Below are 26462 nucleotides of genomic sequence, written 5' to 3' on the forward strand. Positions count from 1 at the left end.
CATTATTTAGTTATTAAATCCAGTCAACTCATATGTCCATTGTTTAACCCAGCCACAATTTTTCACATAAGATATCTTTTTCTGCAAAAAATAGAGCCTAGTTGGCCACGTACCTGGATGCCACTCCTTGGAGTGTCTTATATATGAAAAAAGTGAAGAGTACATGTCTATCACCTCACTCTCTTAATCCTCCGAAAGAGTCCAACTAAAAATCACCTCACTCTCTAATTAATTATTAAATCCAGTCAACTCATATATTAAACGTTTAACCCGGCCACAATGTTTCCACTAAATATATTTTTTTCGCAAAAAAACTGGGCCTTTTTGCCTGAGTCCCTTGGTACCATTCCCCATGTGTTATACATATGAAAAAAGTGAAGAGTATATATGGATAGGGAATGGCACATTCCAGATGTGACAGCTCAGACGTGATGGGCCAGATGATGGGCGGTGACGGATGAGTGCGTGATGTGGTATTCGTCATATTTCTCATCCCATCACGTGTCCCAGGGTTTTGGCAAAATCTGCTATGTTTTTGTCACCCATCACTGAAATACTCGTCCCGGCCTCGTCACATCACCAGGTAGCATCCCTGTCACAGGGAACAAAAAGAATTATCAACGATTAGAAAAATTACACGTTTAAATTTAAAATATTCAATTATCTCTCACTCTCCCTCTCTCTGACTGTTTCTCTCTCGTACTCTTTCTCTCTTGAACTCCATCTCTTTCTCTGTCTCCCTTTTTCTCTCAGACTCTCTCTCTCTGGAACTCCATCTCTGTCTCTGTCTCCCTTTCTCCTCAGACTCTCTCTCCCTCTATCATTTGATTCTAAACATAACACAATTTTATGATCCCCTTTTTCATCATTCAAAATTCTGTCACCATCATCATCCATGATGGCCGTCCTATCACATCACCCATGCGAGACCCTCTGTCGCTGTTGCATCACTCGTCACAGGTATTTCATCATGTCAACTGTCACTGTCATGGGGCAAAAAAATGTCAACTGTCAACGTCTTGTCGTTCGTCACTGATCCGTCACCGTGATGAATGACATGACAGATGACATTTGTCATTCCCTACATGTGGTATGAGGGACCGTGGATACATAGAAGCAGATGATTCAAAGTAAAGTAACAGATGCCCGTAACGCAATGTATTAAAGAGAAGGGGGCCAACAAGGATATAGCCTAGAGAAAAAAGAGACACAATAGTGCCATGGTTGAACCAGTAACCAACCCCATCTCCTGATCTGCTCACTGTTTAAGTGTGGCAACAATCTATTGACCCTGAGATAGACAGAACTGTTATAATGCCCTAATTCACGACCGAACTGGATAACGTTTTGGTTCAAGACGATTGCACAATTGAAAGAGGTACTCCATTAGATATGTAACTTTATTTGATTCAAGATTAGCTGTATTCTGGCAATAGTGCACATACGCAGATGGGACGGTTATTTGGTCCATGGAGAAAAAGTTGTCCCCTCCAGGAGATCGGACAAATGACAGGATGTACAATTGTCCGCAACTCTCTCGACATGACAATTTTGTTGTACATGGACGAAATTACTGTCCCGTCTAGGGCTTTGGACGGCAGGCGGGACAGTTTCTTCGTCCCGTGGGAGTCAAATAAGAGCCGAGAGGGAAAGAAGAGCGGGAGATGAAAGCCCGAGAGGGGAAGTGGAGGGCGAGCCTAGAGCGCAAGAGGGAAAGCCCAGTGTGACCAGAGCACAAGCCAAAGACGAACTGAGCGTGAGCAGATGATTCAAGGTGGATCCAATAGTCTAAGGATGACCTATTTTTTGTCTTGGATTTCGTGCGGCACAAGAATGTCTCGGACGGAACGGTTTTCAGATGGGACGTGGGAAAAGAATATTTGGGATGGGACGGTCCCCAGAGCGGACGGTTCAGACAAACCTCTAAAAATTGGGACGCATGTCGGGACTATAGTTTCGGATCGTCCTAGACATTGACGATGGACGGGACGGGATGAATTTTGTCCCGTCTGACGTCCGCATTCAGTGCAGGGACAAAGGACGGGACTAATTTTTCGTCTGACGGTACGAAAACCGTCCCGTCCAGTCCGCCGGGGATGAATTTTTGTCCCATCCGTGGAAAAACCGTCCTGTCCCTCGTCTCGGACAGAGAAAACCAGTTTTATTTTTTACATACCATTTTTTACATACTAAAGGTATGTTAGCATTTTTTACATACCATTTTCCAAAGTTTGTTACATATATGTCTGCAAAACAGCTCTCGGTTGCATGTACAGGCGTAAATATCCAATAAAAATAATTCCAAGGAAAATATGGAGGGGAGAAAATGCGCCAGGACATACGTACAATTACTTCTGAGCGGCGTCAGTTTGCGCCCACGTAACAGTACCAGGACTTTGATGCAAATTGTCATCGCGAGGCCACGTGGCTACATTTCAATCGTCGGATGCGAATCCGGCGGTTTTTAGTCCAGTATTCGTCAGTCCATCATCCAAAACCTCCGGACGGTTTTTTCGCCCCACGGGACTAAAACCGTCCCATCCAGTAGTCTTCGGGACGAATTTTAGTCCTGTCTTTCGTCTGTACCCTTAGATGAGGCAGTTTTTTCGTCCTGGGACGAAAAAACCGTCCCATCCGCCTCCCTGCACTATAGTTCAGACAAACTTCTAAAAATTGGGACGTATGACGGGACGAGCTTTGTGCCTGTCCTGGTGCATTTTAATTATGAGTTCATACAAATTTTACTAAGGCTGTCTTTTATATTTGTAGTGTACTCTACATTTTAATTTAATAGGAAGAAAAAAAATTGAGATTATTGGTCCCAGAACCCTACTCGGTCGCTCTTCCCCAGTCTGCGTCGGAGTTCAATCGGCGAGGCCTTCATCCACGTTGGGTTTCGACAATGACGGAGGTAAAAAGATGGATTTGTGGCGTATAATTTCCGCCGGTTCAGCATGAACTGTTTCATCGATTTACTTTGTTTGCTGGGTCTTCGTTAACTGATTATTTGAAGATATTCGGCACAAGGGAATCGCGTAAATGGGGATGATCATCCCTTCTTGCTCTTATTTTCTTCTGCGATTTTTTTCTCGTGCTTTGATCCTAATAAAAGCGGGATTAGATGTAGGCAAGTCGATCTGAATCTATATGTGCTTTCTGTTCGTAGATCTTCCCTTTCTGTTGCGCGACAGCATTTTTCTTTTTACTTTTAGGATGTTGTAGCCGGCATTGGTCATGACTTTTCTTCAGTGACCATGATTTTGGGATAATCAGCGAATTCCTCAGCTTGGTTTTCAATTTCTTGTTTGAAACAAAAATATCCTCATATGAGAAAAAATCATACCTGGGCATCTAATCTCAGATTGGAATCACTCAGTATGTACGATTGTATCATTATTTACATCGTATTTCCCTGCTTGAATGTTTACATCTTCTGACCACGTTTTGTCCTTAGGAATCATAATTTTGGAATAACCAACGAAGTTCTGAATTTTTCAATTTCTAGTTTTAAACAAAATCCGCATTCACTCCTGACCGTAATTGAGAAAAAATAGAAATCTCGGAAGACCTGATTGAGCATAATTCGGAACCTCTTATTGAGAAAAATTCACACCTGTGGGATTCCATAATCGGAATCCTTAGAGTGTTTGATGGCATCTTTATTTTTATCATATCACCTTTTTTAAATCTCTTCATCATCTGACTGTAGATCACATCTCATTTCAGAACAAATTTCTTGCTTATGATCTGATGATACTCTGCTGCCTTTGGATGTCAGTATTGGGTCAGCCAAGGGAACAAATGGTGCGATTTTTGCAAAATTTACATCGCAAACAATCCCCTGAGTATCAGGACCCACGAGCTTGGGAAACGCCACAAGGACAATGTCGCAGCAAGGCTTGCAAAAATGAGAAAGGAAAGCGCTGCCAAGGAAAAAGAAAAGAAAGAAGCGTTCAAAGCTCTCGAGCAAATCGAGTCAGTAAGTAGTTTCTCAACTAAGCAGAAAACTTGTACTGATTGTCTTGGTCAAATTAAATATTTATTTTTAAAGGATTATATTTCTCATGAACCAGAGAGCTCAACGCAGTTACCAGAAGGATCTAAAATCTTTTGAGAAGTCCAAGATTCTGGTTGAACAATTGCCTCCAGCATTTGACAATGATCCGAAGGGTATGTGCATAACATGTTTTCTAACTGATACATTTTTCGTCTAGTTTATTTGTTAAAATACCATAAGTAACATTTTGCATACAATTTCTTTCTCTGTTCTTTAAAGTGTGTAACGATTTTTCATCGACCCTTTCTACATCCATCTTTCTGAATCCATCTTTTTTCTTATTTCCCTTAATCATATTTTGCTGCTTGGCGTAATCACCCTTGGAACTCACGTCTTGCAGTGTGGCAGATTGACGCTTCTTCCGGCTATTATCATAACTCAACCAGTGGATATTTCTACGATCCCAAATCTCTTCTCTACTACTCCGACAAGATCGGTATCTCTCTCTCTTTCTCAGTGCTTCTTTTGGTTACCCTTTTTAGTTTTTTTAATTAAAATCAGAAATCAGGGGATTGGGTGAATAGGGAAGAACTTTACATCAGCGGGCAAGGATCAAAACCTTTAAAACCTTCTCCAAATTTACCAACGGGAGTTGGTGGGCCAGCTCCTGGATTGGTCATTTCAAAAACCCAGGCTTCATTGCTATCAAAGCAGCCTGTCAAAGGCGCCTCATCATCGTTGGCAACGGTCTCTCTGGCAAAGAGGAAAAGAGAAGATGATAAGAAGCCCAAGGCTGTGTCCAAAGAGGAAGTGGCGGCTTTGAAAGCCAGAGAAGAGGCTAGGAAGAGAGTGGAAGAGAGAGAGAAACATTTGCTTGGCCTGTACAAGTCCTACTGACCCATTTCTATCTCCTCTGCTATCTTTCTATAGTTATCTCCATCTCTGTTTCTAGCTCTATCTCTATCGCCACTGTTATCTCAATCGTGATCGCCATTGCTATCTCTAGTGTTCACCTGTCCTGATGCCGGTATCGGATACCGGTATCGGGACGGATGGTGAACTGGATACCGGAATTGAATTTTCCGGTATCCGTTTTTTCTGATATCCGGATACCAGATATCGGTATCGGATATCGGTTGATACAGTGCCGATATCCGATACCGGTATCCGTCCGATACCGGCATCCGTCTCCCGTCCCAGGGGGACAGATGACGGTACCGGATATCAAATGCGGATATCGGTTTTCGATATCCGCATTGTATACTCTAATCTCTCCCTCTCTGTCTCTCTCTCGTTCTCGCCCTCTCTCTCTCGCCCTCTCCCTCTCCCTCTCTCTATAGTTCTCGCTCTCTATCCCCCTCCCCCTCCCTCTCTAGCTTTTCATGCCTCGCTCTCTAAAAATATGAGAAGCACATGAAACCATGTTTCTCTAAAAATATGGACGTCTGACATTTCATATATCGCAGGGGTAACGTTGGCAAGGGGCACCAGAAGAAATTGTTATTTTGTTATACAACCAAGTCATTATATACACGTTACTTTTTTTTATTTGTTCCATATGGGATAAAGGGATTCTGGGTTTTGTGGTAAACTCGAAATCCCTTCATCCCAAATGGAAAGATAAAAAAAAATTGTTACTATATAATAACGGACATTGAATACATATTGAAATCTACTTATGTTAAATTAACTAAGTAAAACTATGCCAGATGAATGATTATTCTACCAAAACTGGTATCGGATACCGGATATCGCGAAACCAATATCCGGATATCGGTTTTCCGATATCCGGTATCCGATACCGTCTTCGTCCTCACCCCCTGGTATCCGATACCGATATTCATCTAACCCTTGATAGATGGATATCGCCCAATATCCGATATCCGATATCCGGAATCGTCCCATTTTTTTCCGGATATCGGATATCGGTTGTCCGATACCGTATATCGGACGGATATCGGGACGGCGAACACTAGCTATCTCTTTCTCTATCTCTATTGCCACTTCTATTTCTATCTATATCTCTATCTTTATCTCTGGCGCTACGTCTGTTTCTATCTCTATTGCTATCACCTCTGCTATCTCTATTGGCACTATCTCTGTCACTATCGCCACTGCTATCTATATCTATATCTCTATCTCTATCGCCATCGTTATCTCTATCTCTATCCCCACTGCTATGTCTACCTCTATCTCTATCTCTATCACCACAACTATGTCATCGCTCCAACGCCGATGCTATCTCTACCTCTATCTCGATTGCCGCTACTATGTCTATCTCTAACGCCACTGCTATCTGATAAGCCTAAAATTGGTATGTAAAATATGTAATAAAATTGTTAATAACCCTTAATCTCTAAATACTACGTATAGAGCAAGCAAGGGGTAGAACCACAGGGAAACACTCTATAAGAATTTTTATCCTTTTTCAAATAAATTCATCAAGAATGGATTAATTTTGCATTTAATGGTCCTTAATTGTGTTTAATTTTCTTTGTAATTAATCAAGATTAAGCAATAGCTTAATTTTGATCTTAATATTTTCGGTCAAGACACTCTATGACGTCGTCTAGGACGTCGTCTGGTCGGTACTGAGACGATGTTCGGTTACCAAGATAGTGATGTCGGACGTTGACAGTATCGGCATCTGACGGATAAACCCTAATGGGTATGTAACCACGAATGAATAGATGCGCCTACATCCCCCTGGGTGGCGTCCAGGGCACGGATGGATCAGTCTACGGGCACAACCCTAGGGTTGGACGTACCTGGCACCGTATTTTTTGCCAATAAAAAAAAAATAGATGCGCCTATGTGGTCGTACTTGCAGGCCCCGACTCGTGTGGATGCAAAACTTCGGAATCTGAAGGGGTTGCCGGGTGACAATGATGGTGGCTTCTCGAGACTCGTGTGGCTTCTCGAGCCTCGGCGCCATAAAGAATCAATCCGTAGGCCCACACGTAACGGACAGGCTTGCCTGTATTAGTAAAGACGCTCAATTATTCGTAGTTTTCTCTCACTTCTTCTCTCACTTACCTAGCCTGAGCGTGGTGGAGGCAAGTGAAAATAGACTGCATAAGATAGAATAACCGGCGAGGGGGGGGGGATGTACCTCGTCTGCACGTGCTAGTCGGAGAATTCTGCGTCAAAAGTGGCCGTCGCGATTGGCCGGCGATGAGGAGCGGCGAGGCAGGCCAGAGAAAGTCCGGCGGAGCTCGACCGGCGGTGGAGAGATGGCACGAGCAGGAGATTGGAGGTGAGGCCAGGCAAGGGCGTTTGTGACACATCTCGTACGTCCATCATCGTTGATGCAGGAAGGGTCATTAGCCATTTTGGACCCCCTTCCTTGTGCCTTGTCTTTTGTTTTCCTTTTCTTTTTATTTTGTTTTAATTCGGATTACCAATATTCCAATCAAGATGATTTATGAAGAAAGTTTTTATGTATTAGAATTGGGAATTAATAATCAAGAAATGGATTTTTTAAATTGGACTTGAAGATAGACAATGTTTTGGATGAAATTTTAGATTTAGGTTTCTTATATTTTGAATTGAATTTTAAGCGATCAATTTCTAAATCTAGAGAGAGAAATTTGACGAATTAACCTAGAGAGAGAAAGTAGAAGAATTTGGGGGAAAATGAATTAAAGATGAGATTCGACCGTAATCTAGAGATCTAAGATGCAAAATGGGATGAAAATCAATCTAGAACTAAGGATTAAGAGTCAAATCTTGAATCAAAATCAAATTGCAATGCTAATCACCATTCAGATCAACTTCACGTGCATGTACATTTGGCCCATGCCTTGGTGTTTTAGAATCGTTCAAGGAGAACTTCAAACAGTAAGGTAGAAACTTACAACTTTGAATAGTGAACCAAGATCTGTCAACTTCAAAAGCAGCACGTGTCCTTCCTGGCCAATTTCTTTGGGGAGAGCTTCCAAAGCCAATTTCTCCTTCTTCGAGACCTCTATTTAAAAACAGTTATTCTCTGGATCGTACATGGGTGAAAAGACAAGTGATGGCGCATGCCATCAAAGATTGGCAACGACGTCGTCGGCGCCGCCCGACACCGTCGTCGAAGGTCGGGTGAAATTGCTCGAATTATCGCATTTTTTTTTCTTCATTCTTTCTCGTGTTTTGTGTTTTTCTCGTCTCGTTGTTGTGTTTTTTTTTTTGCTATTTTGGACCCCCTTCCTTGTGCCTTGTCTTTTGTTTTCCTTTTCTTTTTATTTTGTTTTAATTTCCTCCCCCCTTTTTATCTTGTAATGAGGGGGCCCATTATATAAGGGCCCCCTTAATGGACCCTTTCCCCCCTTTTGTTGACCCAAAGTAGGGGCCCATTTTGACCTCCCCCTTTATAAGGGAAGAGGGTCGCCCTAATCAGGGTAGACCAGGAAGATAAAAGAGAGGAGAATTTCGTGTTGATCTTGGTCTCCCTCCTCGTTCAAGAGAAGTTCAAAAAGGGAGGAGGTGTGGAGAGTGAAGAAAGCTGTTGAAGGAATTGGACAAGGAAGATCGCCACTGGGTCGTCTTCCCTTTCCAACGCGCTACTAGGCCCCTTGAGGAGAAATCGGTTTGTCAGAACCTGTCCTAGAACCGTCATGATCGACCCACGGTGGTTATCTTTCGTTGACGATCAGTGAAGTTGCGTTCAACGCTTGAGAGCGTCGGATCTGATCCGAACGACGGTGAAATTGGGGATTTTTGGTGCCAATTGTGTTTCCCGAGCACATTCGAGCATCAATTTATGATCCCGACGTTTCTTGGGAGGGGAATGGACGCGTCGGGCGCTCGCTGAGTCCCTAGTGAACGCCGACGAGGAGAACGCGTTGGGCGACGCCGTGTCCCCAGGCTTGTTCAATCGACGGGGATCGTCCCTGCCCTCCTGCTCGCGGATCAAGCAGCCAAGAATGCCGGAGTTGAGGGCGGGAGGCCGGTCAACCGGGTCCCTGAAATTTTGATTGCCCACCAGGAGGGATCTATTCACAGTGGGTCACCGATGGCGGTAACTATAGTGCTGGGACGCGGACGGGACGATTTTTTCGTCCCCCGACGAAAAAATCGTCCCGTCCGGGGGCAAGGACAAATTCTGGGACAAAAATTCGTCCTGGGGACCGCCGGACGGGACGGTTTTCGTCCTCTGGGACGAAAAAATCGTCCGTCAGGAGGTCCCCAGACGACGGACGGACGAATCTGGACGAAAACTGTCGGATTCACATCCGACGGTTGAGATGTTGACACGTGGCCTGACGAGACGTCGCCAGACTTGTCGCCAGCCCATACGCAAAGTCAGAGTCGACGTGAAGAACCAACACTTCCACTATCAAGCTTGAAGCAACAGCCAAGTCGTCTTGGAGCGTGCCGAGACGTCTTTGTGTTCTTTCCTTTTCTTTGTTTTTGGAATTGGCGGAGGCCCTTCCTGCACGAGTACCGGCCTCCTGCGTATGTTTTCATCTTTAATGGTGATTTAGCTATCATCTATAGGGGGAGGAAATCCATATTGGGCTTCTTCTCCCCCTAAAGATCCATATTGGGTTTCCCCTTAAAAGGGGACCCAATGGGGCCTCCCACGATCACCACTTCCTCTCTATAAGGAGGAAGGGTGGACGTGGGAAAAGAAGTTAGTGTTGAACCCCAGATCTCGTTCATTTAGTTGTCAGTTATCATATTTTTTTTACATCTTTTGCTGAAGAAGAAGAACAGATTGCGTAGAAGAAAAGTCAGAAGATCAACAAAGAAGAGAAGCCGTGTTCCTCTGATTATTTTCTCGTTGTTCTTTGCTCTTGCTATCTCCCGACACACGTCAAAGGCTAGATCGAAGAAACAGGACGAAATAGACTCAGATTTTCCTCGTCCATTACCGTGGATTTTGATGGCGGTGAAAATTTTCTTTGTCGATTTTGAAGAAGACCACAAACAATGGACTTCCTCTGTTTCTCAGTCATGAGAATTCCCGCAATCAAAAGCTTCATTTTGATTCTCTTATAGTCCAAGCAACATCCTCAAGCTGAGTACTCTGCGTTGATCTTTGATAATTTCGACGCTCCTCCGTTCGTTCAACGTGATATCACCTGATTCTCAATCGACCGTCGCCGACTTTCCAACATTGACGCTGCTGTTTCCCCACTCGATCGTTGCTGGGTTCTCAATCGACCTATTCGTCGGAGCATCATTCTAGCACCAGAATCACTGGAAAATTCTCCATTGCAGATGTCTTGCCCAGGAAACACCATTTGATTTGGGATCCTCTCATCGCGCCGGTGAGAAGACGAGTCCTGGATTCTCATTTTGGAGTAATTAGGAGAATCTGAATCACACAGGAACAGTTTATTGGCTTTCTTGGACGTCTTCTCTGGAAAAGATCACCAGAAGAAGAATACAGATGAATTGTTGTGCCAGATTTTACATCTCCAGGGATCCTGTTTCTCATCACCGACACCATTTCGATCGTGCATCCATTGTAGAAGATTTGTGTGTGATATCTGACGGATTTATATCGCCTGGATTTCGAGCTTCTTCTCCAAGAGAGCCAGGTTACGGTGTTCCAACTCTGCGGGGCTGAATATTCCCTGCGATCGTCACTCCAAACGCTCAACAGCCCTCAACGCCCACTATTCTAGTCAATAGGTTCTTGCGGCTGGATTTTACGCATTGATCGATTACTGCACCTCCGCTGTGTGATCGAGGATTTCTACGCCACGAGAGCTACAAGAAATCACCAGTACCCATCGATTGTGCCCGGTCTGGATACCTGAACCGAACTAGCAGGTTCTACCCCTTTCCCATTTTCTTAGTGTTAATTGCGTCTTTCAGTGCTCTCTTAATTGCTCATTGCCCTTGAGTGAATTAGCACGTGAATTCCATGAAGTATCCACCATTATTGTATTAGAGATTTTCATTGACGGTATCAGATCTGATTGTCTACGTAGACGGTGTGGACGCTCTTGGATGAGAATCGTTTCCCACCACGTCGTCTTTTCGATCTGCTCACACGGATCATTGGGGGCTTGATCGGGATAAAACCCATCATGTGTTGCTTGCCGATTTACTATTCATCTCATCGACGGCTGAAATATTTCTTGTTACTATTTCCTGAATCCATATTTGTGAATCCACCCATTATATTGCATTTAGAGTTTACCTTCATGAGGTTTCGATTCCGACCAACGTGTTACATCACTTCGCAACTCCCTCGAGTCGGGACCTGCATGAACGACACGTAGGGCATTCACTCATCTTTGCATCGTAATTACATCGACCCATTAGGGCTTTCTGTCAGACGATGATACCGTCGATGTTTGATACCATCATCCCTTATTGGCACCGAGCCATCATACTCGGTGTCGACATCAACAAGCCTACCCTCAAAATTTGAGTGCAATCGAACAACTAGATCTCAAGATATTGCCATTTTACTGGCGATTAATCCTGGTCATTGGATATTTTCTGTCCTGCGCGACAATATGAAATGCTCTTTTTTTTTTTTCCCCTTGATTTCTCCGCCCTTGGATCGCGTTCTGACAAGTCTTTGCGCGCTTCCACAGGCCGCAATCATCCCTGTAAGATAGAGACAAAAATATTCTTTTTGTGTGTGGCTGAGATCACGCCATGTCGTCCCACGTCAGCACCTGTTTAAAAAAAATAAGAAAACGATAAAGCCTATTCTTTAACAATCATTACAGGCGGTTATCGATTGCATTGTGCAATCAATGCACGCGGCGAATTGATTCCACGTGTTTTAGAAACGAGGAATATTCTCATTTCATAAATGCACGCGGAGATCGATTCTCTGCGTGCATTTATTGCAGGAAAAAACCAATAAACAAAAAATGACAAAACTTACCTTTTCCTCACTGCCCGCACCAGGTTCTTTTCGTCGACCCATGATTCGCTCATTATTGCATCACACATTGCGATGCCAATCAATTGCCCAAATTTTCGGGCGAATGACGTAAACGCCACAAATCTAATTAAAAATCATAGTTTAAAATACTAAATAAACATTCTTTTAATTCTATAAATAATTTCTTGGCTAAATAATGGAAAAAAATTATAAAAAATACGGAAAAATTCCAGAAAATTAGTAAAACCCATAACAAACTCTAGCCAAATATTTTATGTCCTGCAAAAAATATTTCTTCAATGCACTGAGGTTAAATACCATGTAAAAATACTAAAAAATTTAAAAATTATAAAACCGTAGTGCAAGTCATTTATGTCCATTAAAGTATGATGACATACAAATATGGCCAATAAAACACATATATGTAATGTAATATTCATCAATTTAACATTATAATTTGCAAGTTATCATTATCTCTATCTCTATCGTCATTGCTATCTCTAGCTTTATCTCTATCTATACCGCCACTGCTATCTCTATCTTTATCTCTATCGCCACTGCTATCTATATCTTTATCTCTATCTCTATCGCCACTGCAATCTCTATCTTTATCTCTATCTCTGTCGCCACTGCTATCTTTATCTTTATCTCTATCTCTATCACCACTGCTCTCTTTCTCCATCTCTAGTGCCACTTCTACCTGTATCCCCATATCTATGGACACTGCTATCTCTATCTCAATTGCCACTGCCATCTCTATCTCCATCTCTGTTGCCACAGCTCTCTATCTCCATCTCTGTCCACCACTGCAATCTCTATCTCCATCTCTATCTCTACCCCAACCTCTCTCACCCTCAACCTCTATCCCAACCTCAACCTTTATCTCAACACTAACTTCTCAGACTTGGGTCTTTATCTGTCTCTCTACCTCTGAACATTGTGCTTTTGAAAGATGCCATGATTTCGTGGGATTTCATGCAGATGGACATTAACTAAAGAAGACATCCATGCTACCGATTGGATCAAGAACCATCTCCTTCTCTTTTCATAAATATCATTTATCACCATCTCTAACTTAATCTGGCTTTCGATACCTGAATCTTGATATCTACACAGTAAATTGAAAGATGTCATGATTTCTTCTTGTTCAATGAATGTGAAACTTCACCAGAAAACCGAGGGGTCTTCTCAGAATTAAAGCAGAAGATTAGTTCAGATCAAGAACTATGACAAAACCTTGATCATTGCCCCATCTCCATGTTTTAAGAAACATAAGCCAAAAAAAATCGTCAGTCATGAGGACTATCTTCATAGTTCCTGCATTTCAGAACCATCATCCTCATCATCGCTGCTGCTTTCTGACATGTTCTCATCCGCACCGTAGATCACATCATCGACGTCGTCATCTTCGACGTCACTCTCGTCAGCTCTGTTGAACTCTGGCTCCTTGTTTGTGTTTCCGCTACCAGCCTGCGGGAGAATTTTAGATAAAAAATATAATTAGCAAAGAATTGGTCAGGGAACAGTTCAAAGAATTGCCAGAAATATAAAATTTTATGATAGATTTGACCTGGGTGGAGAATAGTTGAAGACGACCTGACAGCTGCAAAAGGCTTCTAATAGCAGCAGATTTGGCCCCAGACATCTGTAAAGAAAATAGGCTCTTGGTAATATTTGATTCATGACAATGTCTAGCAGAATCTCAATTTATTTGTGTATTATTAATAAAAGTATAATATGCACCACGAGTGGACTTTTATGTTCTTTAATTTAAGGGTAATGAAATTTTGTCGCTTTGCAGACAAGAAGAGTGCCGATTTTCAGAACGATAAAAAAAGTCTTGGTCAAGTTTTTTAATATTTATTAAAAATAAACCAAATAAGGCAATTCAAAACACAAGCAACAAAATTTTTTTCCTAAATTTTTAAAATTTTCCTGTACGCATATGTGGGCTCTCAAAAGTAAGAAAAAACTGAAAATTCCCCCATAAACATGAACTCAACTGAGCATATTCGATTCATTCATGTAAAAAAAGCAAATTTAAAAATACGAATTCAACTGTGTACACTAGATTCATACGTGTAAAAAAACACATTTAAAGGGAGATTTTTAAAAAAAAATTAAAGAGGGAAATGCAATCTACGATGGGAAATTATGAGAAGCTTAGCTGGGTTCTCAACAATAATGACTTGACCACGACCTATTATTTCCAGCAAGAAAATTACCCATAAAAACTAAGTTCCATATAAAACATGAAATCAACTGACTACATTAGATCCATACAAGCAAAAAACAAATTAAAAAGGGAGAATTGCGACCTATGATGGTAAACTATAAGTTAAAACTGAATCAAGACATACCTTGCTCAAAGTGGAAAGCAGGTGAAAAGATGATCCACGCGACGCAATGAAATGACCATGACAGACCAAAATACACGAGATCCAGGGAAGAACAAGTTTTTCATCGACCGACCTAAAAAATTGTCAAAAAACGAGATAACAGAGTTTTAAATACGGCAAAAATTTCATAAAATCTGTTCATTAATTAGGAAAGATTGTCTCGGACAATGACCGTTGACGAAAATAAAGAAGAAATGGAAAGAACCTAATTTTCACGCATGATATTCACCCCCCATAAAAAAAGAATTGCAGCGTACAAACCTAGCTCGCCACATAATCAACAAGGCTTCCAAAATTTTCAATGCATCAGGCGGGCTCATGGATAGAACGATCGACTTAACCTAAAAGAGAAAGGGAATATAAAACAGTCAAGACTAGCGTTGAGCTTGATTCAAGGGAATTTGAATCATTGTATTCGTTCGGCTAAATGATAAGCAACAAAGAATTGTCGGGTTCATTGACAATGACGAGTTCATCATCAACTAGGGTCAATGAGTCATCGTCTTCACACGAAAAGAGTAAAAATAGAGAGTGTGACAAGTAAACAATGACGACTCATCATCACCATCTGTCATCAACTCACAGATGAAGGATATGATGTTGAAGAAGAACTATCTATCATGATCCCGATCAAAAAATTAGTGTCATGGATGATGATGAGTCTAAAAGTGTACCTTCTTTGCAGGGAGGCTCGTCCCAACTAAGCAATAAGGATCATTTCCATGATCAGGTGTTAAACTGGTCACGACGTTAGGCTTAGAAAACTTTATCTCATTTCCATCACAAAGAATACCCGCAGATTTGAGCCTTTCTTCGAGGCACAAGGTAACTTCGTCCCCTTCAATACCATCCGCAGAATCTAAGAAATATTCAAAAAGAGCAGAAAAAATTCACAAGAAGAAGGCAGTACACATGACTCCTGAATGCAGTCAATGAAAACATAAAGAAAGGTACGATTCTACCTTTAGATCGAGATTCATCTTTGGTATAAATAGAAGACTCGTTCATAAACTCGGCAGTGTCTGTTCTTAAACTCTTCCTTTTCTTTTCTTGAGAATCATAGAACTTGGCGATCGGCATTGTAGCATCTTCAGCGTTTGCGCGGTCCAGAGATGTCACTGCTCAGACAACGAAAAAAATCGTTAAAGGAATATAAAAAAGAAACTTGAGGAAACTTTGGACTCTGGAATTCCATGTTTTACTTGTAAAAAACTCACTCCTCCATTTGCAAAAATCACATAGTTAATCACAGAAACTTGTCTCAAAAGATTTAAAGTGCTCGGCATATAGTTATGCAATCGTGACAGCGTATCCTGCTGTACAAGAATGAAACCGAGTATTTTAAAGTGAAGGTCAAGACGAGAAGGCTGTGACTGACTGAAGGATTCCTGTCGGGGATACGGAGATGTGGACACTCCAATAACTCGAGAGATTGCTGGAATCTGGCTAGTCGCCCCTATTGTAAACATTCAACTGATCGGTCCCCTAGGGCAGAAACCCGGAGATGGGGATAGGGACTCATCCACGTGTTTGCGAAAGTGACATGAGCGGAACGTCCTCTTTGAATGGGGAGAAACCGAGTAGGCAATCGACCAACAATGGCTCCATACCGGGTGTTTTGTTTGGAGTCTTTTCTTTTGTTTTTTATCAAACAAAATCTGAGACGGTGATTGGTTTATTAAGTATAGAGAGTTTAACTCCAAAAGGTTGGTATTCTAGCTTTTCTATCTCTGGTCGAATTTGAAGAGTTAATCAAGATACATAAATTAACCAGGAACTTCCAATCTGTAGATGCTAATCACTATCACCCCATTGTATGTTATCTCCTGATCTATGCCAAGGATATCAAAAAAATAATACTACCAAACTTTAACTAATTTTTTTTAGATTAAAAAAATTGTCAACAACAACTATAACTCTCCACTGCGCACTCCAAACGTGATATCATTCAGATCCATCTAGAACCTAAAAGATAAAAAAAATGAAATATGCTCATGCCGCAGTCAAGCATCGACATATTACAATTAAAATCAAATAAATGCCATCAAATATATAGAATGAGTGTTCATTATCCAACTCACCATCAACTTTGACTGACAGCTCCTTTCCCGAGCTGGAGGAATGGCGACTGGGCAGAAGAACACCTTCATGACGGCCACTGAAGTTTACATCAACGCCAACCTCCACTGAAGATTTCTCAAATACTGGCTTGACCACCGAACCGCACGCAAAAAGAATCATAACAGAAGCAGGAGAAAGAACCCCTTGAATCTTCGCAGAGAGAATAGAGGAAAGATTATCCTGATCAATTGATGTGGATATCTTTGAAGGTTTGCAAAATTTCAGTTCTTCAGGTGTCTTTTCCTGCCAATAATAGCAAAGACCGGTTTCCGAGAGCGCTAGGACGCAGAAGCTTGAATTATTTGCCTTATCAGAATCAATGAGCTTGCTCGTCAAGTATATGGGCGGGTGTTTCATTGAAAGAACGCAAGTTGCGGATTGCTTTTTTTTTCCATTTATTTTCCAGAGGGCAATAAATTTTTCGCCTATTCCGGCAGATAAAATGTACTTCCCATTGTCGCTGAAAGTTATACAGCGCACGCCCACCTAAATAATAATATTCTCCATCACAATTTTGATTAATTTTGATAAAGACCATCCAATTAAGATATTCACTATTTCCATTCTAAAAAACCACTTTGTGCAGTCACGAAAAGCTAAGATGACAACTCACAGGATGACCAGAGAATTTCTGGATCTTCTTGTTATCTGAGCAATTAAAAACCTTTAATTGAGATGCAGCGGCAGCCAGCTTACTCCCATCTGAAATAAAAAAAATTCATATCTATTTGTCAAGAGAAATTCTTAACCAAAATTACATAAAGTACGTATTTATGGGGCACAAGTAAAACCAAATATCATCTCAGTAACCGAAAACACAAAGACAAAACGCCTTACAAGAGAAAATCAACATAAAAACGGGAGAACGAAAGATAAATTGGCAGGTAAAAAAAATGACTCTATTTTCTTCATTTTTGCTGTAAAGTTAAACAACAACTCTGAAGCCGAAAGAAATCATGAATAAATTTCTCCATTAATCAACATGCTATTCAGATGTTCATAGAGTTGTCCACGCAAAACCAACATTTCAAGATTATGTGGTCGCTGTTATACTGCACGTAAAAACTTTAAGAAAGAGCAGTTACATCTGGAACAATCCACTGACAGGGGAAGAGAAATTGAAAAGTTACGGAACCCTATTTAGAGCGTTAAAATATATGTCCCTTCCAACAAATGAAGAAATATTAACAAAAAAGACTGCAACCTGCAATCCGATTTTCACCATGACTAACTTATTAAAAAACCCTCCGAAATATGCATTGAAAAGATGCATCAACATTATCCCCTGTCTTCTGAAACATATCCATTGAGACATACCGGGAGATATAGCTAAGGAAGATACAGCCCTTGTGAAAGCTTGAAGTTTCCCGAGAAGATTTCCGGAAGACACATCGAGTTGGCAAATAGTACCATCAACACCCCCTGTGTAGATATAGCCTTGTTTTGAGAAAGCAACGGAGCTCACACCCCTGAAGATAATTCAAGGCTTAAATCAACGAACAGTTATACTATCACCAGAAAAGCAACACTGTTTTTGATGATGGAACAAGGGACAAAGAATGGAATAATTTCCAGAATAGATTTCTGCCGACAGAAATTAGTTATGAGTCGATCATTTACCCCATTAATGAGAAAAATTATTGATATAATCCTTTATAAGGCATTTAACGTTTCAATTCAAAAGAAACGACAAACTTTAGGCACTGAATTATCTGAATCAGATTATGAAAAGAAGCTATTGGGAATCAAAATCAAGAAAAAAAATTTAGTTGCCCTTTGGAGATGAATTGGACGGTCTGTAGATTTTCCCGCAAAACAAATTTTCTGATTTACTTCTTTTTGACGAGTGATGGGACGCAACATAAATTGCTAGTACAAAACCAAAAAACAAAAAAAACAGATATTTAATATAAGTGGACACTGTTTCCCCTTGGAAATTGTTTATTTCCTTTACGAGTTGTGGAAGGTAGTACCCCGGATGACAGTCGTTAACTTTCCACTTGATGGTACCAGAAGAGACATCGAGCGCTAAGACATCCCCGCTGCCTGTTCCTAAGACGAGCAACAGATTTCCAGATTTCCTCTTCTTCTGTAAAGCATAATCCATAACGATAACACCCAAATCAAAAAAAAATCCTAATTAAACAAAAATATAGGAAAAGAAAATACCTTGTTCCCCAACTGCACCCATTGCATGCATTTGTAATCAAGGGATAGGTGCCCACGCTCATTCGACTTTGGAAACAAACTTCCTGACGTCTCGTTCGATACAATATTCGAAAATTCGGTCTGAAGATGCCCTTTCAAGGTATCCCATACCTAGAAAAATATAACCATGAACAATTTCAAGCGTCACTCAATTCTAAACGACACAAAACGTCGACAGAAAAGATTCTCATGAGCAAGGAAATTAAAGGCTGGTGTGAAAATAAGGCCATGATGTCTTTCGACACTATATTCGTAAATTCAAGCTGAAGCTCCCTTTCAATGTGCCTCCCATTTCTAAGAAAAAAATTGCAACCCCGTGTTTGAGTCGTCACCCACTTCCAAAAGACACAAAAATTCCTCAGAAAATCTTCACAAAGAACAAGGAAATGAACGATCGGTGTGAAAATATGGCCATAATGTCGTCTGATACTGTAGTCATAAATTCAAGCTGAAGATGCCCTTCCAATGTGCATCCCATATCTTAAATCAATGCAATCATGTAAAGTTTCAGGCGTCACCCAAATCCAAACGACACAAAAATACTCTGAAAAGCTTCATATGAGCAAGGAAATAAGGGTTGTTATCCAGATATGGCCTTAAGATCTGTTCCTCGTAAAATTGAGCCTGAAGATGTGCTTCTCATTCTTAAAAAAATGCAACCATGTGAAGTTTCAGACATTGCACGATTCCAAACGACACAAAGATTCCTCAGAAAATATTACCAAGAGCAACGAAATAAACGATTATAACAAAAAAAAGGCATTAATCTAAGGGAAGAACAGAGCTTTAGACACCTTGACTCGCCCATCGCCAGAAGAGATAGCAAAATACTCAGAACGAGGACTGAACGCCGTCAACAGGTCCTTGATGTTAGAGGGAGCCATTTCAAAATCTAAAAGCTCTTCAGTTAATCCTTCTACACTCCTTCTGCCTAAAACCCAGATAAAACCCCGCCGCTGCCAGACTATTAACAAGATCAAACCGCAAGAAATAGCAAAAAAACACATAAAGATGATAATTTTCCACGCCGTCGAACCTCTCGAAGAAAACCCAGAAGCACGAGAAGTTGCACGATGGGAAGATGAACGCCGCCGCGGCTAGAGAGAGAAATAGCGACGCTGTTCACTAATTCGAGCAAGAAGAGCGACATCCTTCACCAAAACGGATCCAACTCGGGTCCCCTTAGTGTAATTCTTATCCAATACTCTCCTAATAAAGATCCGCAAACCGCTTTAGTATCCACTTTAGTAGGGTTTGGATGGATGTTTTTTCAAAAAATGCTTCATTTTAACTTAGAATAAATAATCATGTTTTAAGTTCAATAAGATATTTCTGTTATAAGAGTTCCGAGTAGGACACATCTAGCAGACTTTATGAGTTTTAAGAAGTTCATAACCAACCTTGGTATAGTTCCTTCGATACTAGGTCTGATCTCACTGGAGTAGTTGCACAAATAAAAGAGCCAGCGCCTCGTCAAAAGCCTAACCGTATTCTGACTCACGTTTATTTGATTGCGGAGATCGTTGGTAGAGGAGTTATTATGACACAAAAATAAATCCATCTATTGACAATGTGTAATACCTTTAATTTAGTCACTAACTCCTTTGTGAGTGTGAACATTGCATAAGAACCACATGCTTATTCAATAATTTTACACGATCCATACAGTGAAATCATTTCTTAATTCTTAGATGGGAAGGATATTTACTAATTTATTCTTAAATACTAAAAATTATGTAATAAATTCCCTTTGGCCTTGAGAATAGTGTTGGAGATGTATGTGACTTGCAATATATATCATTATAATGCACGTATAATACTTGTAATTAAAGTCCAAAAGTAAATATAATGACTAAGTGAATTATGATGAGATCATAATACATAGATCACTAGTCTCAAAACATGTGTTCTAGATATTCGTATCCAAAAGATACTCCATAAGGATATTAAAATACCCATATAGAATAATAGCATTATCTAGTTCCACTCATATTATAATTATGGCCGATCTTGTAACCACTAATGTGGAGATGACATATATTGAGCTCTATTTGGGAAAAGAGTTTGTTGAATTCATCCGTACAAATCCTCCAATATTATTATACATATCGTAAATCATGCTGATTATTGTTGCGGTTGTGATAGTGGTCCTTAGTCTTAGGACTCCAAAGATGCCCTGTGGATGAATGGTTTTATTTTGACTATGAACTATAAGTTTCTAATCTGGGGATTCCAAACTCTCCTCGATATTAGAGGAGATTGACTCAAGGAAGATGGTACAACAAAATCCCACGCTATGGTACTAGAAATATTACAGAAGGCGTCCTATGATGATTTCTCCGTACATTAGTACTACTCTAACGGCCGACTACAGTTTGATGATAAAAAATGTTCAGTTAGAAAACTGACATAGTCCTTTTGTATCTTCTAGGCCATAAGGTATAGGTTCGCACCCCATGGGCTGGTAACTTAATCAATTAATTGAGTTAAATTGATAATTGGTTAATTAATTTATATGTTATGTAGTTTATTATACAAGTCATCCAAATAAATAGTTTTGGAACATTGAGGTTATAACTAGACTGATATGAGGCCTATAGGTCGCACACTCAAGGATTTTGGACGCTGGTGGATATACTATAAGTTTGGGGACTTTAATTACCTGAGGACAATAACTTATATAAAATTTTCCTATTGTCTTTATGAAAATTTCTCCCGTAAAGCATAAATAGAGGGAGGCGCCTTCATATTATTCTCATACGAGTTAGTTTGAGTATCCTCCTTTTTCTTATATTCATCTCCCTTGGACGTCACTTATAGTGGAGACTAGATGGAGAGGAATTAGGATTTCCAACAACATAACTCATGTAAAGAAGAGGAGATCCAATGCTCAAAATATTGTGTGAATACGTCAATAGGCTTAATTAAATAATGGCTTGAAGATGCTTAATCAATAACTACGAAATCATGAATTCAATCCTTGAAAATGTGATATTGATCAACGCCCAAAAGTTAGTTTCACTAGAATTATTATGGAGTAACTAAGGTTAATATTGGGTTATAATCTTTAATTGAGATGAAACCAAAATGATTTTCCCAACATGATAGTGGTAACAATGATTAAATAATCGTAACGTCATTCAAAAACTGATGATTAAATCACGTGTGTGGATTAGATTCATGGTTTTAGATTCCTCGAGGGAGATGGGCTGAGTTGTTTGGGGGGGTTTGATAACATACTCCTTAATATGACCATATTTACATGTTTATTTGCATTGAAATAATCATATTTACATGCAGATGACGTGGAACAATCAGGAAAAAGAGCTATTTTTTAACAATAAATGCATTTGTGGCCCGAGAAAGATAGGATTAAAATACTATTTTTTCTCTCTCTTTTCTCTCTCCTTGGAATAGTCAACAATGACGACCGACAACGTGGCAGCACCACAGAGTGCCACCTGTACACGTGGCTCATACGTGTCACATTTCTATTGGTTTTGAAAGGGGAAATTGCTGATGTGGCATGCGCTGATGTGACACCACACCAGCTACGACAAAAGCTATAAAATAATATATTTAATTAATAAGCTATCTTATGGAGGGCCATCCTATCGATCAAGCCCCGACCGTCGCCAGCCATGTCGTGGAGCCCAAGCTGACGTGAAGAATCTACAGTTCCATTATCAGGTTTGAGAAGCGGCGTCGTCGTCTCGCTTCGTGTCACGTATTTTTATGTTCTTTTCTTTTCTTCTCATCTTTGGATTGTCAGGAGGCCCCTCCTGCGTGAGTACAGGCCTCCCCCTTGTATCGTGTTTGTTGTTTAAGTATTTTAATTGTATCTTTTAGGAAAAGGGGAAGAGTCAATATTGACTCCTCTTTTCCCTAAAAGACACCTTTTAAGGGAAGCCCAATAAGCTTCAAAAAAGACCCATTAGTCCCCTAACTGCCACAACCCCACTGTAACTTATAGTCTATAAGTAAATGGGAAAGGGGGGACGTGGGAACGGACTTGCAAAAATTGAAGAAAATCCAGACCTTGTTCTTGTTGACAGTAATTTTCTGTCCTTGTGGAAGTTGTTGTTTGGAGAAGAAGAATTTCATCTTGTTGCTTTGTTGTTCCAACGCTCCTTCTTCCCCCTGGAGAAGGGTGATTTCCGTTCAGTACCAGTTGAACCATCGGAACATGTCCCTGCCAACAATCTTCAACCTCACAGGTCCTTGCAAAAATCCCGATTTTATTATTTATAGTCACTCAATTGAGAGTTTGAAGATTGATCTTCCATAGAGAATTGTTGATCGTGAATGAATTCACCCGTAAAGAACTCTGTTGACCGGCGAATCGACTTTGCTTCTATATCGTGTTCACGGACAGTTATTTGTGGGCTTTGAATGGGGAATTCGATCATACCTGGTCTAATCTCATTGTGCTCAACCGCGGCGGTCCGTGCGATCTACATCGAGGTTTTTTGTACAGAAATTCATCCCAGTTGTGACGAAGCTTCACGATCCGCCGTGTCGTCGCATTTGATTTTCTGAATTGGGGCATTCGGCATTGATTCTACCCCGAATTCAGCGGGTTTATGATCCACTCCTCCCCTATTGGGAACCTCCATTCATTCTAGAATGTGAAGCTTCCTATCTCAAGCGTGGACATAGCGATTTCTCATTTCTTGCCAACTGCCAGGCGGCCGACTCAACCATTCTACTTGGGAGCTCATTATTCACACTTCTTCGATTCAACGACCATCTACATCGTGCCTTGCATGTCCAGAACTACCCCCACACGTCATATCCTCCTCCCCACTATTTATTCAGTATTAATTATCTTCTTCAGTGCCGGTTTGACAATTGCTCCGCTGCCCCTAGACAGGTTAAATGAGAAGGTTGAATTAGCCATTGTACAGTGTAAGATTTCCCATTGACGGTGTTGGATCAGTTCGATCACGACGACTATGTGGACGCTCTTGGACAAAGATCGTTCCCCTCCGGTCGGCCATCAAGCTGACCACGCGGGTCATTGGGAGCTTGATCGTTACAAAACCCGTCACGTGTTGTCCAATTGAGCTGCTTCTCGGGTCACACGACGACTGACCTACTTCTCGTTATTGTTTTCTTCTCAAATCATATACATTCCCCCTTGTCATTAACATCGCATTTAGAGTTTACCCACCGGACGTGATACAAAGTACCAATTTCGATCATCGTGTTACATCGCTATCATTATTATTTTTTGTCTTTTTCCTAGGGCGACACATGGTGCGACGAGAGCTGTCGATCACAGATGACGAGGAGGAATCTCAGCCAATCATCACATTTAATGCCTAGAAGAGATAAAATCCTAATTGAATGACGTGACGATGTTGACGAGGATGAGGAGAGAGAAATATTTGAATTAAATCGATGTGTAAAAATCATCCAACTTCTGGGCTTGATATCTGACGATCCAAAACTTGGATCGAGCAGAAAATTTAAGGGCAGCTTCATCTTTTTGTCCTCTATCCATCCATATAGTTGGATGTATAAATGAAGCCCCAATGTTTGTAAAAAACATCTTTAAGCTCACTTCCTCCAAGTGCTTGGGGAGGTTCAACAGAGAATTGGGGAGGTTGATCTGTAGCAGGAAGACGCCGTGATGCTGACGTAATATAGGGATCTAAGGTTAGCCTTTCGCCTTATATTGAATTGTTTCCAACACCCTTAGTTAGTTTATCCATCTTCACCATCTATCATCCTCATCCATTACCATCCTTAATCTACTCTGTCATCGTCCCCTATTTATCCTCACCTTAAACTTCATTGCACATGCACTCTACACCATGACAATCTCATCACACATCTATCTCCGTCCTATTTCAACCAACATACATTACTATGTCTCTCATCTCTACCATCTGTCTACCTCATTCTCACTATCTTTATCACTGTAACCACTCGCGTTTACACCACTTACCATGTCGTTGTTATGATTCCATCTCGCACTCCTTTCTCTTACATCCTAATCCTAAATTTATTAAACCCTAATTAGAAATTTATCATCTTATTATCTACTCTCATCATGCATTCACTACCCTATACATAATTCCTCTCCTCTTTGCTTCACCCAATTGAGATCGTACTTTCCCTAATATCTGTTCCCTGTGGAGACGACCCGTGCTCATCAGTAACTAATTAAATTATTTATGAGTATCGGTTATCAATTTTATTGATGAAACTCAAAGTCTCAACGATGTAATTTTTACACAAATTTTGACATTATCAGTGTCCAATAATAATATTTATATATAGGTTATAACATATCATTGGGATATATTGATAAACCAATATCATAGTAAATTCCCCTTATTTTCCTCTCTTAGGCATAAATTTTCAACATGGTATTGGATCAGGAGCAGATCAACAAGAATGTGGTTGTAGTCTCTTGGTACGTTCTCTCTCTCTCCAAGCTCGTTTTTCACAATGTGACGGGAGATACTTGGAGCCTATGATGGAGGCACAAGAAGACTCACCTGCCACTGTAGCTGTGATGGAGAGGGTTACAACTACTGCACTAGATATTCTAATAAAGTTTGACGAGAAAAATGGTTATTAGTGGTATAAGCATGTGGAGGTGTCGCTAAAGCAAGGTATCTCTTAGAACATCCTTTCGAGGACCCAATTTTCCTAGGGAATCCTCATAATAAGACATGGAACTTGGAGGAGTCACTGATTTGCTAGGGGTTTTTGGGAATCATGGTCCTTGATATGAAACATAATTTTATGTATGTCGATAGAGTAAAAATTATTTGGGATGAGATCACAAAGGAATGTGCAAAGCAACAAAACGACTGGTAGGGATTGCACATCTTGATATCGATTTCAGATTACGGTATCGAGACGGATGCTGTACCAGATATTGGAAAGCAAATTTCTGGTATATATTTTTTCCAATATTCAGATATCAGATATCAATATCTGATATTGGTTGCTATAGTACTGATATCCGATTTTGATATCCGTCTCAATGTCGTCATCTACCTCCATCTCAGGGGGAGGATGACAATATCAGATATCGATGTTGGATATCAAAGTTTGATATCCAACATCTATAACCTAATTCACTAAGTTTCGTTTGAGCATTTTGAAATTATTGGCAGATGGAAGACAGCGGGTTGCATCGACAGACGTCATATGGCAGATGGCGAACGACATATGGTGGACTGCATCGGCGGATGGCGTGCGGCGACACAGCGGCGATGGCGGCATCAGCGGACAATGGCAGCACTGGTCAGTTCTTTTCTTCTTCTATTCTTCTTCTTTTTTTTCTTCTTCGTTGAAAGTTCTTTTTCTTCTTCTTCTTCTTCTCCTCCTCATTTTTCATCCTCTTCATCCTCTTCTTCTTCACCTTCTTCCCCCTTTTTCCCTTCTTCCCCCTCTTCATCTTCTTCTTCTTCTTCTCCTCCTCATTTTTCATCCTCTTCATCCTCTTCTTCTTCACCTTCTTCCCCCTTTTTCCCTTCTTCCCCCTCTTCATCTTCTTCCCCTTCTCCCCCTTCCTCTTCCTCAAATTATCTCTTCCTCTTCTTCTTCTTCCCCTTCTTCCCCCTCTTCCCGTCTTCCCCTTCTTCCCCCTCTTCCTCGTCTTCCCCCTTCTTATTTTGAGGGTGAAAGATTACATAAGAAGTTTCTTTTGTTGCAAAATTTTTGCACATGTGGGTAATATACACCAAATAATATCTAAGGTAGAGAAGCGCGTAATGGAAGACAACATTGAAAGAGGTATAATAGTGGAAATTTAAAGAGGGGGAGCAATGGAACCTGATGGGTTGAGACCCGGAAGTTCGTGGCAAGAAGTCGTTTCACGAAAGATGATGGGGATCATTGGTGGGCTGCAAGTGCTGACTGATGTTAGGTG

General features: G+C 40.7%; 2 protein-coding genes and 1 long non-coding RNA gene across 6 annotated transcripts; 2 read left to right on the forward strand and 1 right to left on the reverse strand.

The window, feature by feature from the left end:
• The first annotated feature begins 2780 nt into the window (after nucleotides 1-2780).
• LOC144701813 (C2H2 and C2HC zinc fingers superfamily protein) lies at nucleotides 2781-4952 on the forward strand. Of its 2 annotated transcripts, none has more exons than XM_078573583.1 (5): nucleotides 2781-2911; nucleotides 3779-3979; nucleotides 4074-4170; nucleotides 4398-4493; nucleotides 4566-4952. In XM_078573583.1, exons 1-5 carry the CDS (start codon nucleotides 2903-2905, stop codon nucleotides 4892-4894), a joined length of 732 nt encoding a protein of 243 aa, XP_078429709.1. In that variant the 5' UTR covers nucleotides 2781-2902; the 3' UTR covers nucleotides 4895-4952. The 2 variants fall into 2 exon arrangements, with proteins under 2 accessions (XP_078429709.1, XP_078429710.1); XM_078573584.1 differs by having other exon boundaries at nucleotides 2799-2911; nucleotides 3727-3979.
• An 8105-nt stretch (nucleotides 4953-13057) lies between these two features.
• Nucleotides 13058-19740, reverse strand: LOC144701814 (transducin family protein / WD-40 repeat family protein). Of its 3 annotated transcripts, none has more exons than XM_078573587.1 (13): nucleotides 19605-19740; nucleotides 19363-19532; nucleotides 18530-18679; nucleotides 18334-18449; nucleotides 17678-17829; nucleotides 16974-17062; nucleotides 16321-16846; nucleotides 15202-15357; nucleotides 14914-15077; nucleotides 14501-14580; nucleotides 14201-14312; nucleotides 13411-13485; nucleotides 13058-13310 (listed from the first exon to the last, which is right to left on the reverse strand). In XM_078573587.1, exons 2-13 carry the CDS (start codon nucleotides 19450-19452, stop codon nucleotides 13149-13151), a joined length of 1872 nt encoding a protein of 623 aa, XP_078429713.1. In that variant the 5' UTR covers nucleotides 19453-19532; nucleotides 19605-19740; the 3' UTR covers nucleotides 13058-13148. The 3 variants fall into 3 exon arrangements, with proteins under 3 accessions (XP_078429713.1, XP_078429711.1, XP_078429712.1); XM_078573585.1 differs by having other exon boundaries at nucleotides 14914-15098; XM_078573586.1 differs by having other exon boundaries at nucleotides 14914-15098; nucleotides 19363-19524; nucleotides 19605-19714.
• A 2827-nt stretch (nucleotides 19741-22567) lies between these two features.
• LOC144701815 (uncharacterized) lies at nucleotides 22568-26170 on the forward strand. Its single transcript, XR_013581106.1, has 4 exons — nucleotides 22568-22785; nucleotides 23817-24229; nucleotides 24928-24992; nucleotides 25705-26170. It is a non-coding gene; the product is annotated as an uncharacterized LOC144701815 (long non-coding RNA).
• The last annotated feature ends 292 nt before the right edge of the window (nucleotides 26171-26462 follow it).

The sequence above is a fragment of the Wolffia australiana genome, chromosome 4 (assembly GCF_029677425.1).
Source record: "Wolffia australiana isolate 7733 chromosome 4, ASM2967742v1".
NCBI lineage: Eukaryota > Viridiplantae > Streptophyta > Magnoliopsida > Alismatales > Araceae > Wolffia > Wolffia australiana.

Excerpts from the sequence above, each read along its gene's own strand:
- LOC144701813 (XM_078573583.1), top strand. Across the intron at positions 4,171-4,397 it reads ATTTGACAATGATCCGAAGG|TGTGGCAGATTGACGCTTCT; the intron begins GTATGTGCATAA and ends CACGTCTTGCAG. Across the intron at positions 4,494-4,565 it reads CTACTACTCCGACAAGATCG|GGGATTGGGTGAATAGGGAA; the intron begins GTATCTCTCTCT and ends ATCAGAAATCAG.
- LOC144701814 (XM_078573585.1), bottom strand. The coding sequence starts at position 19,452 with ATGGCTCCCTCTAACATCAAGGACCTGTTGACGGCGTTCAGTCCTCGT. Across the intron at positions 18,680-19,362 it reads CTGGCGATGGGCGAGTCAAG|GTATGGGATACCTTGAAAGG; the intron begins GTGTCTAAAGCT and ends ATATTTTTCTAG. Across the intron at positions 17,063-17,677 it reads TTCCTTAGCTATATCTCCCG|ATGGGAGTAAGCTGGCTGCC; the intron begins GTATGTCTCAAT and ends TTTTTATTTCAG.